Source organism: Haemaphysalis longicornis, unplaced genomic scaffold (genome assembly GCF_048455015.1).
Source record: "Haemaphysalis longicornis isolate Haplotype H1 unplaced genomic scaffold, Haemaphysalis longicornis Haplotype H1 scaffold_4, whole genome shotgun sequence".
NCBI classification, from domain to species: Eukaryota; Metazoa; Arthropoda; class Arachnida; order Ixodida; family Ixodidae; genus Haemaphysalis; species Haemaphysalis longicornis.
Genome location: NW_027526361.1, coordinates 151497463 through 151512427, shown reverse-complemented (window position 1 = coordinate 151512427; position 14965 = coordinate 151497463). Strand labels below are relative to the sequence as shown.

General features: G+C 48.9%; 1 protein-coding gene across 1 annotated transcript in view; it reads left to right on the top strand.

Moving 5' to 3' along the window:
- Positions 1 to 8221, top strand: part of LOC144179443 (plancitoxin-1-like) — a 30828-nt gene extending 22607 nt beyond the window's left edge. Inside the window, exons 6-7 of the mRNA XM_077707798.1 lie at positions 933 to 1177; positions 3631 to 8221. Coding sequence (XP_077563924.1) covers positions 933 to 1177; positions 3631 to 4026 — 641 coding nt within the window. The 3' untranslated portion in view covers positions 4027 to 8221. The remainder of the gene's footprint in view (positions 1 to 932; positions 1178 to 3630) is intronic.
- The last annotated feature ends 6744 nt before the right edge of the window (positions 8222 to 14965 follow it).

Sequence of the window (14965 nt, the reverse complement as noted above, 5' to 3'; positions counted from 1 at the left end):
TTCGGTCTGGCTACTTTGGCTGGTGAAATAGAAAGAATACAAATGTTTGAAGAAATAACCTATACAGCCTTTGTATTTACACGGAACGTTTTTTCGACGCCCTTAGCGTTATGTAGACCGACTTTTCCGCATTGCATGTGCCATCGGGTGTTAAAAACAGAGTAGGGGCACTGTGTTTTTGTTCTGAGATTCAACAGATGTTTATTTTTATTCCGAGAAAATGAGCAAAACAATGTGGTTCCCAGTGTAACAGCGCCGATAGTTCCAGTGCCTTTGTAACGACGTTTATATTCCTGAAATGACCTGGAAGTGTTATCATGGTGTGTTTTTCTGCAAGGATACAGAGAAAAAGACAACGACCAAAAGTAAGCCTTAGCTGCCATGAAAATGTCTTCCCAGGGTTAGTTCATTTAAATTTGTCCACTTCCACGAAGCTGGATTTTACGCCGCCATCTCGGAGCATAGATATAATTAGATTGGAGTAAATAGACAAAAAAAGGTCTTGCCTCTCTCTTTACATTATGCGCATGTCATCTCACTTGTGGTGTTCTCTTTAATAATTTACAAAACTTCAGAAGCTAGCAATCAAACAGTCACAGTATGCCAGAACGTAATACTGATGGTATTTTTAAGTTCCTCGCACTCATTTCAAAATTATCTCACCAATGTTGTCAAGTTCAATTTTTTTGACAAAAAGGGCAGTATATCAGTGGCGCCCACAATGTTTCGGCTCAACAAGAACTATGCAAATATTTGTTGTTCGAAGCGATTGACACCCTGAGCTATTTTCCAACAGGAACGTCTTTTTTCTACGCCTAATTACGTCATCTTTCTGTCGGCTTTCCAGCGGATAAGGCACCACTTTTTAAATGTATGTGTTATGCAGGGTGCCAATGCTCGCTAACTGAGGGAGCTGTTCCTATTCTGTGTAGACATCTACTCAGGGGTGCTTACTGGCCTGGTACGAGATGACCTGGTCGTCCAGTCCTGGAGGAACGGGGCGGGCGACAAGCTTCCCCCTGACTGCGACACCACCTACACTGTGGTGCACACGGATCTGGTGAAACTGGCACTGCCTGAACGCCGGTCCATTACGTTCAAGACGGAGGAAGACCACAGCAAGTGGGCTGTGGCCGTGGACAAACCAGTCTTCTGCATTGCCTCCACAAACCGCATGGTATGCATCCTGGATTACCACTGCTGAGGAGAGGGAGCGTGCAAAGTTTTGTTGTGCCACTTGTTCACAAGAGCTGCTCAAAAGTACACATACTAGATGTGAAAGTCAAATATGACATGTTTTAGTCTTTGACTTGATTGGTTTATTATGAGGTTTAACGCCCCGACACCACACAGGCGATGAGGCTCGCCGCAGTGAAGGCCTCCAGATTAATCTTGACCACCTGGGGGTATTTACCGTGCGCCGAAATCTCGAACTCACGGGCGTTCTCGCTTTTCGCCTCCATAAAAAACAAACGGGTGCCACGGCCGGCTATTGAATCCGCTTCCTGAGATGTTTTTATCATTGCTCTGAACTCCCTATGACGTTAGGTATGGCATGTTCATACCCGATAGGCACTGTGGCAACACAAGAACAATTACCACTTACATGTCCTCCCAACTGATCGATGACCTCAAACTTCGAAGTCATGATGTCAGCAGGTTATAAATTTCTCTTACCATTTCTCTGCACTGCTAATGCTTCCAGTGTAAATGTTACCGTTTGAATAGCTTTCCTGGGCACAATTTCAAGGTACTGCCGCCAAACCGGCCCCGCTTTCCCACGGCAGAGATGAAATGTAAAAGTTTGCTAAAAGGAGCAATTAAAATTTTGCAGAAAAATGGTAAGTTTGCCTAGAGTGAGGCGCACCGCTTGGTATTGTTGCTTAAATTACTTTTTTTTCGCGCAGTCACGAATGTTCGAAGGCTTATTCAGCGTGTGGCGGTGTAACGTTGACCGAATTTCAGTCGGTTATCTGATTTGTCACCGCTTCGATCATGTCAGCAAGATCGTGTATGTTCTAGATACGTCGTTTTGTAAAACACTGGTAAGCAAAACTGTATTCTTTACTCGTGGCTTTGCGGAACATCTGAGCGGACCGTCTAGCTGTGACGGACACGGACTCTTTAACCGGCGTGACACTTTACCCTGCCTTGGCAGTGCAATCACGTAAAGGACAGAGTAAACTCCAGAACGTCCCTCTGGGTGTACACCTGAGTGAATATGGGACGACCAGTTATGGTCTGACGTCAACAACATTTATTACGGCACAAGCGAGGCGCCATCACATTTACGCTTCCAAATCTGTCAATGGTACGCTAGCATGCTGGGCGCATCTTATCTCGGCAATCAAGGTCAAACGCGCTAGAAATAATTTACCCTTTCTGCATGCTATTTCAATACACGTGCTATTATCTCATTTCAACACTTGGCTTCGACCACCCACAGGTAACAGCTGAATGAATGAATGAATGAATGAATGAATGAATGAATGAATGAATGAATGAATGAATGAATGAATGAATGGATGGATTTATTGTTACCACAATGGAAAGGAAAGACCACCAGCAGGCGTAGTTTCTCTCGCCTAAGGGTGACACCAGAACGCCTGCTGGGAGGGGGCGGAATGGGAAACACAGGTAGACAAGAAAGGGGGCATAGAGCGAGGCGCACCGCTTCGTATTGTTACTGAAATAATTTTTTCACGAATTTCCGTAGGCTTATTCAGCGTGTGGCGGTGATGTAAATTTGACCCAATGGTCATTATGAGCCTGATTTGTTACTGCTTCGATGGTTTCAGCACGATCGTGTATGCTCTAGACACGTCGTTTCGTAGAACACTGGTAAGCAAAACTATTTGGTTTAGTCGTGGCATTGTGCAACGTCTGACCGGACCGTCTATCTGTGACGGACACGGACTTTTAAAACGGCAGGACACCTTACTGTGCCTTGGAAGTACACTGAAGGAAAGTACATCTGAATGGACGCGTCATTGTATACGGGACCATTTACGGTGTGACACCTATAACATCTGTTGCGCCACAAGCGATACGCCATCACCTACGGGCAACAGCTGTCGGAGTTCATGGTTTAACTGACACAGTGGTCACAAGGGATCATGCAGGTCTTGAAAAAATGTAGGACGCATAGAGCATTGGCTTGAAATCGCAGCTTTGCTATGGTGATATACATCCTCACTTGGCTGGGTGCGGCGACGTCGCTGTTTGAACCAGCTTTTAGCGGAGCACAACAGCGAGTCCCGTAGGTAGCGCCGAATGAGAAGACATATCAGAAACATGTGGTCAAATGAGAAGACGTATCAGAAACGTGTGGTCAAGTAAGGTTGTGGCTCTTTGCTTGTTATGCTTCATAGGAGAGCTGTCCTTCGTTGGGATTTACTGAAGGATGTGATCGCGCTAAGAAAGGGCTAGTCACCTCGTTATTTTAGTCAATAGTTACCTGACCCCTGGTTGGCGATAGTCACGGACTCAGCAAATTCAAATTCGGAATTTTTCTCGTGAAAGCTGTATAGGTTTCCTCCGTAGTCGCAGCATTGTCTTAAGTGGGTACCATGACCTGTTATATGAATCAATTAAGCAATAAAGAATATGTGCAATTTTTTATTGACGCAGGAATCGCAACTGAGGCGGGGCGGCGAAGCAGTCTGCGTGGAAGACACGCTTCTGAGCAAGCTGTTCAGAAAGAGTGCCATCGTCAACACGGGCTGTTCCTTAGGGGGACCGCGGCCGCCAGCGTCATCTGCACTTGTGGCTCCCGCGTCTCCACTTTCGAGCAAGAGGCCGCGGAGCACGCAGAGTCGGAGGCGCGCATCCCGGCCGACGACTACCACGGGACCTGGTGGAGCTACCAAGCCAAGCTTGCGGCAGTTCCTTCTGGACGTAGCGCGTTCCACGCTTTCACAATTGACTCACCCTCAAGATCAAAAACCTAGCGTCAGGAGGGCAAGGAAGCGTACGACCACGGAAGCTCCTCTGCTCGTTCAGTTTCGCAACCTTTTGAGAACATAGATTGTTACATAGATTGTTTTCGGAAACCTTATGCAAAAGTGCCGCCATCTACCGGAAGAAAAGCGAAACCAGCACGCGACGCCTTTTTTGGGGGATGGCGGTCGTGGGATTGCTTGGTACGGAGCGTGCGAGGGGCTTTCTGGGCTTGGCGGTCCTTTTGTATTCAGATTTAAGCGCAGCAAAATGAGCGTCGAGTGACCTGTGGACCTTTCTCTGTTGCCCACATTTGCGAGCGACTTCGTAAATACGCATTATGCAACGAAAAAACAGTCATGGAGGCACCGGCAGGGAAGCTTTTGGAGGCTGTCGCGTTTCTTCTCCTTTTTTTTTTGGCTTTGAGAACGCGATTATTGAAAGTACATCCGTGTTGGTTCGCATCCTGCGGGTTTCTCAGAAGGTCATTCCTTAAATGCTTCGAACCGATGCGGACTGCCCTGAGGTTGAAATGGGGGAAAGGGGGGGGGGGGCACTCCGCGATATAGCTATACGCTAAGGGTCCTCTGGGGCGCAGAGGAAACCTGCAAAACAAAACAAAACAAACACTTAATAAATAAATTGCATACCTGGCATTTCTTAACATTGGAGCTGTTGTAGCTGGCCGTAATGTGTAGCACGTAACCTGTGTGGCGTGTAACGCGTTAAACATTGCCAATATATTACCAATAAATTGCCAATGAATAATTAAATTACTAATACATTGCCGAGCGCTGGTGAGCGCGTGCCTTGCGGTGACCACCGAGCGTCCCCAGCACACGCAAAGGCTTTAGCAAAAAAAAAAAAAAAAGAAACTGCGAAAACCTTAGAGAGCGAGAAAATTCCCAGCGCTCGTGAGCGCGTGCCCCGCGGCGACAGCTGAGCGTCCCCTGCTCGCGCCCTGGACAACAGAATTGGGTGCACACTACCGCTTAGAAAATTCCGCTCGAAAAATCTGACCTTGGGAAAATAGGCTACGATCGAACAGCAGGCGACGAGCGGTAAATGACCGATACACGGTTTACTACGCATGTCACTTGCGCTACTCATGGCGCTACGTGAAGCTTGCAACTTTCGTGGATCCCTTATTTCCTGTAACGTTTCGCAAAGGAAAAAATGCATAGTACTTCCATAAAAGCCAGCGAACTTCCCCAATAAAAAGAAAACACGGGCGCGAAAAGCACGAACGGCAGACTCAGAACTCATACGACTCGATAAAGTACGAGCTGACCGATGCAGTGCGCCTTAGCTACCAGCAGGCAGGAGTGCTCGGCGGCAAATACAGGGCTAGAAAATAGCTAACTTTGGCACCTTTTTAGTCGTGCACATATTATTCATTGCGTGACTATTCATGCGATCTAGCTATAATATTACTGCGCTAAGGGAAGTCGACACCCGCAAGCGACTTCACGTAGGGCTCGAATCACGCTTCCGTTGACAAATAAAAAAAAGATGTGTACGCTTTTTCCGTGGTCGTCCTCGTATCATCTTTGTGTACAGCAAGTTACACGGCAGTATTTAGGCATCTTGGACAGCGATAAATGCCGACGTGCGTGTCGCTAATCCTGGGCTATCACGTATACTGCGGTATCCGGAGATCCGGGAATCCCCCACGTTGCGGAAGCGCACGCGGTTCCCCCGCGAGAGGGCGCCAGTTTTTGCATAGGGTCTATACTCTCACTACAATCAGTTTTATTTCACAATTGACTCTCTCACAAGATCAGAAACCTAGCTGCAGGAGGGCAAGGAAGCGTACGACCACGGAAACTCCTCTGCACGTTCAATTTCGCAACCTTTTGAGAATATAGATTGTTTTCGGAACCCAATACTCTCACAACAATCAGTTTCATTTTTATCCGTTTTCAAGGGTGACACACCAGTTAGCCAATTGAGGATTACTTGTCGTGGTCTAAAAGGCTAAAAATGTTTGAAATATAATCAACATGGCGAAAAACAAGCAAAGGTTAAAAACAGAGACACAGCACATACAGGCGTTAGCGGTCATAGCAGCCATTTTAGGTGCTTGTTTGCGCTGTGACAACGATTTGCTCTCTAGGGAAGGTTTTTTTGGAATCGAGCAATAATATTTGCATGGGAGTGACACGGGCTTTGACTGCAGTAGCATCGTCTTCCTTGTTGGGGGCGAAAAGCATAGAATATGTGACAACGGCACGCCTTCGTCAAAACCTTGTCACAATTGTTGATGAATTTTGATTGAGTAAAGTATTTGTGCCGTAGTATCAAAACCAAAATTCTTTTTTTTATGTTGAGAATAAATGGAAATTTTGGGTAGCTCCTCGGGCTTGCTCTACAAATTTATTCAGTTGTATATAAATAACATGAACAGATATCTCTTCTCCTCCTTTTGTATAATTTTATTGGGAAGGTAATCGTTAACTCACGTAGCAGTATTGTGTACGGTACGTTAATGGAGTTAGTGGTGATAAGCATTGGGGCGATTAACTTCGTTAAATACTTTTATGGATCAGAAGATATGAGACCCTCATGTGTACTTCGTGTGCACAAATATACTTTTATGAACCATTTTTACGAGCTTTGCGCCTTGTGCGTGCCTCATTTAATGTTGATGGGTACTGAACAGAGATAAGAACAAAACGGCTTTATGTGATTACATCTGCTGTTGTCCTCGGTGAGGTGAGGTGAGCATACGGCGTTGTTTGTAGTTTTATAGAAGTGAGTTTGCGAAAATCAAAACAAAATATAGAACAAAATAGAAGACTGAAGTAAATGCTCTCTTTTTTAGGCATTTATATGTTCGTTAAACTTAGTCGCCACTATACAGTAACGCTGAATAGCGCTGGGGGAAATTAGCGGCGGGGGGGGGGGGGCAGCAACGCACAGGTGATAACGCACAGGTAACAACGCACTTCCAGATGGTAAACTAGATAGGAGCTCCTGATAACTGACAAAGTGGTGCGTACTTATTTGGCAGACAGCAAAGCAGAAGAAGTGTTTGTATAGGAAATCTCTCCTAAAAATGCGCAACACGCAGTGACCTCTCATTGATGCATTACAAGACCACAAATACTTATCCTCAGTTGTCACCAGATTAGAGGTATCCGTTGCTTTAGCGTTGCAGAACCATCATCCGGCAGTTTTAGGTTCGTCGATCCAGTTTTGTAACCCGGTCACATCGGCACGCGGATATCGACACTTGTACCATCAGGACAGAGACCATCGTGAATTACCTGGCCTATCGTTCATCCACACAGCTTTTTCAAAAGTATTGGAACAAAGGGTACTTCAATCAATTTTCAGTAGCAAAGTGATGGTACAAACTCCTCGCGCAGAAAATGATTTCGTCGAGGTGCGTGTGTTGTGGTTCAAAGGGAAATTCACAAAAGGGATTGGGATGACGCGTGCAGATGAACGGCTGAAGACGAAGAAGAGAAGACAATTTAAATTGGCCGCCTAGAAGCGGACCAATAGCTGAATGCCACGGTTACTGAAGTTGGGGCAGCGGCGAATAGGAGATTGACAAATGCGGGTGACGCGAACAAGCAATGCATGAATGGCGCGACCGCGGTGAAAGAGGATTTAATCTCGAGACAAGCGAGCTGAGCGGAAAGCAAGAGACCAGATGCAAGCTGGATGGGTGGGCGGTCTGGGAGGAGAGCTAGGGAACATGGCCAGGCCTCGACAAAACCACGCAAGCCTTGGCTGGAGCGGGCCGACATCGCATCTGTCCCAGCCTCCGAGTCACACCGCCAACCTGGTTATTGGCGGCCCCAGCGGTGACGGTCAGGCGCCTGTCTGTCCCCGCTGACTGTCCCCACAAGGCGACGCTCCCGGATCCTTCCGCATCCTGTTGCCACAACGGCTGTCCTAATGACCGGCTCCTGCTCTATCCGCTGCCACAACACTAGCCGCAGAGGACACACGTCGGGATGCGCAGCGTCACTTCCCCACAATGACCGCTCGCAGCGACGACGGCACTTCCAGACCTGACCACTACGGCTACTACCGCGCCGCGGCTACGCAGCATCTACGCCAAGTCAGCGCCCGCGGCCGGGACAGGCACGTCCAGTAGAAAGACGTAGGCGCAGGACTTGAAGAATTAGAGGTCCGTCTCATAGGACGCTGTACTTGAGAGTTTGTTCGTGATGCTTGTTTCAAAGGTACATTTTGGCTTAGTTCTGTGTTCGTTTTGCAGTGTGAGGGTCTTTCATGTGGGCAATAAATGTGTGGTTTGTGCAACCAGGCAACGGTTCTCCATGTTTCATATCTCTTAGCCGGTCGACACATCACGTGACAGCGTATCTTTCACATCCCGATTGCAGATAATGAATGTTTTGCGTTTGAAAAAAATTCCAAAAACAAAAAGAACGGGTCGATAACTGATGCTTAGAGGTAAACGCGCACGGGCGCACGCGCGCGCAAGCACGCACACGCACACACGCACACACACGCACACGCACACACACGCACACACGCACACACATGCACACACGCACACGCACGCACACGCACACGCACGCACACACACACACGCACACACACACACGGACACGCGCGCACACACACACACACACGCACACACACACACACGCACACGCACACACACACGCACACGCACACACACACACACATACAAACAAACAAACATTGTAGCGTACAGCAAATACGCGCTCCGGTTGGTGGGGGTGGCCTTGTAGTTTAATAAGGCTCAGAAATCAAGAGCGACAGCGAAGAATCTTGCTTAAAAGTGTTCTAGCAGCGAGAGCTGGACACCAGCGCGCGTGTTCCGAAGACGATGATTCTTCTTCCTCGCCGTCGATCACCGTTGCGTATCCGCTACACAAGGGTGTGCTTTCTTATAAAACACGTGACAGTATAATGTAACCAAGAAGTCTAGAATGCCGCGGAATGCACCTGGCAATAGATAGCCTCTTTTGTGAATTTTTAATGGTTAATACTATCCCCGAAGCTGTTCTTTCATTTCATGCGAGGACAGAAAGTGGATGAAATCAGGCGTTAAAACCCAACCAACGCCTTCCCATTAAACGTCGGATGCATTAGCAATACGGCTATCTGGGCGACTGTGTCGTCCGCTACTTTATAGGGTACTTATGTTTAGTGCCACTGTATCTTACGCTTGACGGGGGTGGCTGGCGTTGCTCTGACAACTCGGGGTGAAGGTGACCTTCTTTTTAACACCCGTGCCGTGACTCGAGCCCTCACAGTCTATCAAGAGAAGTCGACTGACGGGAAGACCTCTTTTGATACTGTTGACATCAAGGCAGCCAGAACCAAGGCCCCGGCTATGTTAGGAATGAGGGGCTGCTCAAAGGAGTGCGGGAAGGAGAGTAGCCTGCAGTCAAGAACGCCAAAGAAAGCAGGGGGGGGGTTAACTTGACTTTTAACAGCCGAGCTGTTTTACGAGCCGTAAGTTTGCCGTTTCAGTAGAAAATGCCAACAAAATTCCGAGCGCTCGTGGGCGCATGCGCGCGGCCACCACTGAGCGTCCTCGGTATACGTACAGTGGCATTAGCAATAAAAAGGCAAAACCCCCGAGGAGCGATAAAATGGTGAGCGCCAGTGAGTGCGTGCCGCGCGGTGACCGCCGGGTCCTCGGCCCGCGCAGTGGCTCCAGCAAAAAAAAAAAAAAAAAAAAAGCTCCAGCGCTGTGGTCAAGCACTACGTTGCACGTGAAAAAAATCTTCAGCACTAATGCTAACAATGACAATACACTCTGCTTGGGAGAGGTCACCGCGGCAGTCGATTCTGTAGAAGCCATTATGGATAATCGTAGATACGGCTAAGAGCGCCAATCCTCCTCGAGACGAATTGTAGATGCCGCCACCGCTACACCGAGTGAATGACAAAGAGCTGGTGGAAGTCTACAATGCTGAGAATGACTTTGCATCCACCGCTGGCCACGGAGAAGACGACGACCTCTTGGATGCATAGGACGACGATTACTAGCACTGCATCTATGCGAATGAACAATGATGATGATCATCATCATCACCAGCCTATCTACGACAACTGCAGGGCAAAGGCCTCTCCTATAGATCTCTAATTGTACCGGTGTTGTGCTACTGCCACCAATTTATCCCAGCAAACTTTCTGGTCACATCTGCAAACCTAACTTTGATACTGAAGCCTTGGTACTGGTACTGAAACTGTGATAATGAAACTTAACCATTTGTCTGACAAGGCTCACCCACTACAGCTTCATCATTAAAGTCATCATTAAAGCTTCCCTGCGTTTTTGTTCTTTTTATTGACAAGTGCAGGGTGTGGAGCCTGCGGAGGGCGTGACAGTACAGGGGGCTTTTGCGCACGGTATCAGATTCCAGGTGCAACGTGATCAGGGCAGCGCAGTGAAAGGGTAGCGCAACGTTACGCCTATACGCCGGCGCATGTCCAAAACTTGCTACTGCTTTAAGGCGAAGCAGTATATGTCCAACCCTCCAGTTTTTATTCTGGTGAAGCTGTTTTACTCGGCGCCGCTGCGACGCTTCTTTGACTATTATTCCCCTCGGCCCCACCGAAGCCTCTTCCACAAGCTGCGCGATCGGCTGATAACGGCGGCCGCGCCCTTACCAGGCGTTATCGGAGCAACTTGCCCGCTTTCGACGCCGACGTGAGCCCATAATTCTTCAGCGTAAAGGTTTTCCGCGCGACATTTTAGCCCCTGTATTTTATGCCTGAGCACGCGTCCATCAACGGGCGCCGGTTTATGCGTGCACTGATTGGGGCTGGAAGGAGAGGGGCGAACACCAACAGCTAGGCTTCATGCCGCTACCAATGACGTGCCCGTTGTGCTGGCGGGAGACGAAATCCTGGAAATCTCGCTGCTCAATGCTACCGTTCAGGCTGTTCACCATGGTTGAGCGGTTTGGGTTTGGGTTGGTGTGTCACACAAATAGTGAGATGCCCACGATGCGGGAGGGAAACGGAGAGCCACATGTTCTTCGGCTGTAATGAAGTTCGAGTCCTTTCAGGTCTTGACTCCCTATGGGATGAACGGATGTCATTCGCTTGGAGGAAGAACCGCGGGAACCAAAGGAGCGTCTGCCGGAACAGAAACACGAATGGGCCCGAAAACAACAGAAAGCCGCCGCCCCCACCGTTGTCGCCGCATGCTCAAGGTCACCGAGTAGCTGCGAATCCCTTCCGGATGAACAGCACCTTGCCCGCTTGAAACGCCAATGTTTCTTATTAAGATTTAAGGGCTTTCAGAGCGACATTTTTGACGGTGTCTTTCACTTCTAAGAACCGCCGCGGCCGCTTTTCTGCTGGATATGAAAAGCGAAAACGGCCATGTATTCGAAATTTCGGCGCACGCTAGGATCCCCGGGGGGTCAAAATTAAACCGGAAACCTCCGCTACGGCGCACCTCATCGCCTGTGTAGCGACGGCGAGTTCAGCCCCCACAATCAATCATATCACTCAATCGCTTCTAAGCATGCGCAAATAACCGGTTCCAGGTTTATGCGTGTACGAGTTAGGAGCGGAGGGTCGCGCACGCGTAGCTATTTGTTTCATGCCCTCACTGATGACATGTCTGTTCTGCTGGTAGGAGCTTTAAACGTGTACGTCAACTGCTTCATGTGACCTGTCCAGTGTCCTCATTGGTAGAGCTGATTGGGTTGGTGTGTTATACAGCCAGTAAGACCCCTACGACGCTGTAGGGAGGAGGACAGCTCCATGATTGTTCGCTATACTCCGGGGCAACTAAAGAACGGCACCGGAAATTGCCCCTGCGCCTTATCACCGCAGGCGGCTGTTACTCCGCGCGGCGCAAAAAGTGCCTTACTGCGGCTATTTTTAACGTGACACGAGGAGTTTTTGTGATTTTTCACACTTAATGTTATCTTAAATTACTGCAGGGACTGCAAAAAGACTAGGTTGGAAAAAGAAGGCAACGTTACGCATTAAGCGCCATCTCGTTTCAAAAGGTGCGCGCGGGCATTGACATCCGTGTCCGTAGCTTCGGCGGAGTGTTACACAACATTACCTATTGTCGTTCTTAACTCGCACCTGAGTATAGAATAAAACTGCAGTCCTTCCAAGTTTCATTGGACTAATTGGCCCTGACGTATGGTCAATCGCAAATTACAAACATATGTGTTTTGTTTCGTGCATTCCGTGGACAGTGTTCAGCTTAGCAGGTCATCCTTCCTTAACGAAACTTGTTGAGCTAGTTGGTTCATGCTTATTGGCAAGAATAAAAGGGGAGATAAGCAGACGAAGACGAAGTAGAAACACACACCACACAGTCGCCAAGTCTGCTTTGCGCCACTTTTATTTTTTCCAATAATCATCCTTCCTCTTTACAGAGTCCGCTTCATACCCAAGCCTGGGAAGACACCTCACATTGACAACATGCGACCGATATCCCTCACGTCCTGCGTGGGGAAGGTCATGGAACGTATGGTACTCAAGAGGTTGCAGCGACATCTGGATGCCACCGACCAGATGCCGGAGACAATGTATGGCTTCAGGCAACACCTAGGCACCCAAGATGTTCTCATACAACTTAACGAGCTAGTAATCAAGCGGGCAACGAAACAGGCGCCCCGAGCTATACTAGCGCTCGATCTCAAAGGTGCCTTTGACAACGTCACGCATGATAGTGTCCTCCGCAACCTACGCAACACGGGTTGCAGAGTGAGAGCGTACAACTATATCCGAGACTTTCTTAGCAACCGAACGGCCATGATCAGAATAGGAGAGAAGACATCCCAACCGATCTTCCTGGGGGATAGAGGAACACCGCAAGGTTCAGTTCTCTCCCCACTCCTGTTCAACATTGCTCTCCTGCCGTTGCCCAAGCTTCTAGAGTCCATTGATGGCCTGGGACATGCATTGTATGCCGACGACATCACCCTCTGGACTGCGAGAGCAGGATCGGATGGATGGATCGAAGACACGCTCCAAAAAGCAGCTGAGACGGTCAACAGCTATGTGAAGGCCTGTGGCCTTTGCTGTTCGCCTCAAAAGTCGGAGCTGACCATTGTTAGACCACGTACATCAGGGAAACGATCAGAAACCATTGGAATCACTCTAGAAGGGATCCGCATCCTTCCGGAACCTCAACTCAGGATCCTAGGCCTCTTGATCGAGGCAGACGGCAAGGCAACGGCTATGATCAGAAAAATCAAGCTCGCGTCAGACCAGATCTTGAGCATGATCAGGCGAGTGGCCAACAGGCGGAGGGGTCTGAAAGAATCAGACACATTGCGCCTCGTTCAGGCCTTTGTTACCTCAAGAATTATCTACGCAGCGCCGTATATGAAACTCCCGAAAAATGATGTAATGCAACTTGACACAATAATCAGGAAAGCCACAAAGCAGGCCTTGGGTATTCCCACAAACTCGTCCACAACAAAATTACTACAAATGGTAGTCCACAACACAGTAGCCGAGCTTATAGAAGCCCACCTGTCCAATCAAAGGGTCCGCCTTAGCCATACCAAGGCGGGCAGAAGCGTCCTCCGCAAGATCGGATGGCAGGAATCCCACTATACCTGTCCCGGCCAATTACCCGAAGAGTGGACTGAGAAGATGGAAAGCAAACCATTACCGCGCAACATGAACCCCACAAGGCACGCCGGACGGCGCGAGGCCCGGGCCAGAGCCCTATCCAGGACCCTGAAGGACGACACTGTCCTCTACACAGACGCCTCCCTGCCCAAACACTCCACAAGGGCAACGGTCGCGGTCACCGGGTTGGACAAGCTGGTCACCTGCGCATCGATCAACACTCCACCTTCAGAGGAAGCAGAAGTGGCGATAGCCCTCGCACTCCTGCAACCTAACGTCACCAAGATCGTTACGGACTCACAAGCTGCGTACAAGAACTACAGATCTGGCTGGGTGTCCCTTGCGGCTCTAAAACTCATCGAAAAAGCTAGGCCTCCTAAACAAAAGATCGAATTAGTTTGGGTCCCGGCCCACTCCTCTGTTGAGGGCAACGAATATGCTCATCAACAGGCCCGAGCGCTCAACTCCCGGGCCACCGCGGAGGAGGGAAGGGGATGGCAACCCATCACCAGCTACACAGATATAGTCAAATATTACAGGGACGGTAGGAAGACATTCCCACACCCCCACCACTCCTTGACTAGAGCAGAACAAGCGATATACAGGCAAATACAGGCAGGCTCCTTTCCTAACCCCTGCCTCCAGAATAAAATGTACCCTGAAATCTACAAGAACAGATGCCCTCACTGCAATGTACTAGGCACTCTCCAGCACGTCATAGGAGAGTGCAATTTCTCCAAAGACAGCCCCCCACCTATACCCATAAGTAATTCCCCTACTATCCTCACCGTTGACGAGCGATGGGAGATCTTGCTATCCAGCCCCGCCCTGGAAGACCAGCTCCGACTGATCCACAGGGGCCAGGCGGCCCTGGAAGCATATGGAACCCGTGAAGAGGGAGCCACCCCATCGGGCGCTTAACGCGCTCTGTCTGACAATAAAAGTTGTTTCCTCCTCCTCCTCCTTGGGCTACTCAAACGCAGAAATTTTGGTCTGTCTGTCTGCCTGTCTATGACTCGATTCAGCCACCTGGCCAAAGTGAAATCACATATGCGCAATAGTCTTATATACTCAGAGCCAAATCAAAACGTCTGTGTCCGGTGTCAGTGTTCATACTTGTTAAGATTGTTGAACAAGATCAAGATATTACGCTAATATAAGGCATAAAATCTATACACAAGAGGTATTTACAGTGTTCCTTTATTACAAAAAACATAAATGCTTGTTTTTTTGTGATAGAAAATGAAATAATACATCAACGGCAGAAAAACGTCGCCTGCTGTTGGCGGCGCTACCTCCTGGCGTCATTTAAGAAGTCAAAGGGCAAGAGCAACGAAAGGTTCCACTAGATGGGGTACACGTCCCGCTTGGAACGCTCGTGCAATAGGGCATCGTCGTCCTACAGATGTTGTAGTAGGGTGCCTAAATTCACGCGCGGCTCCGCCGTACG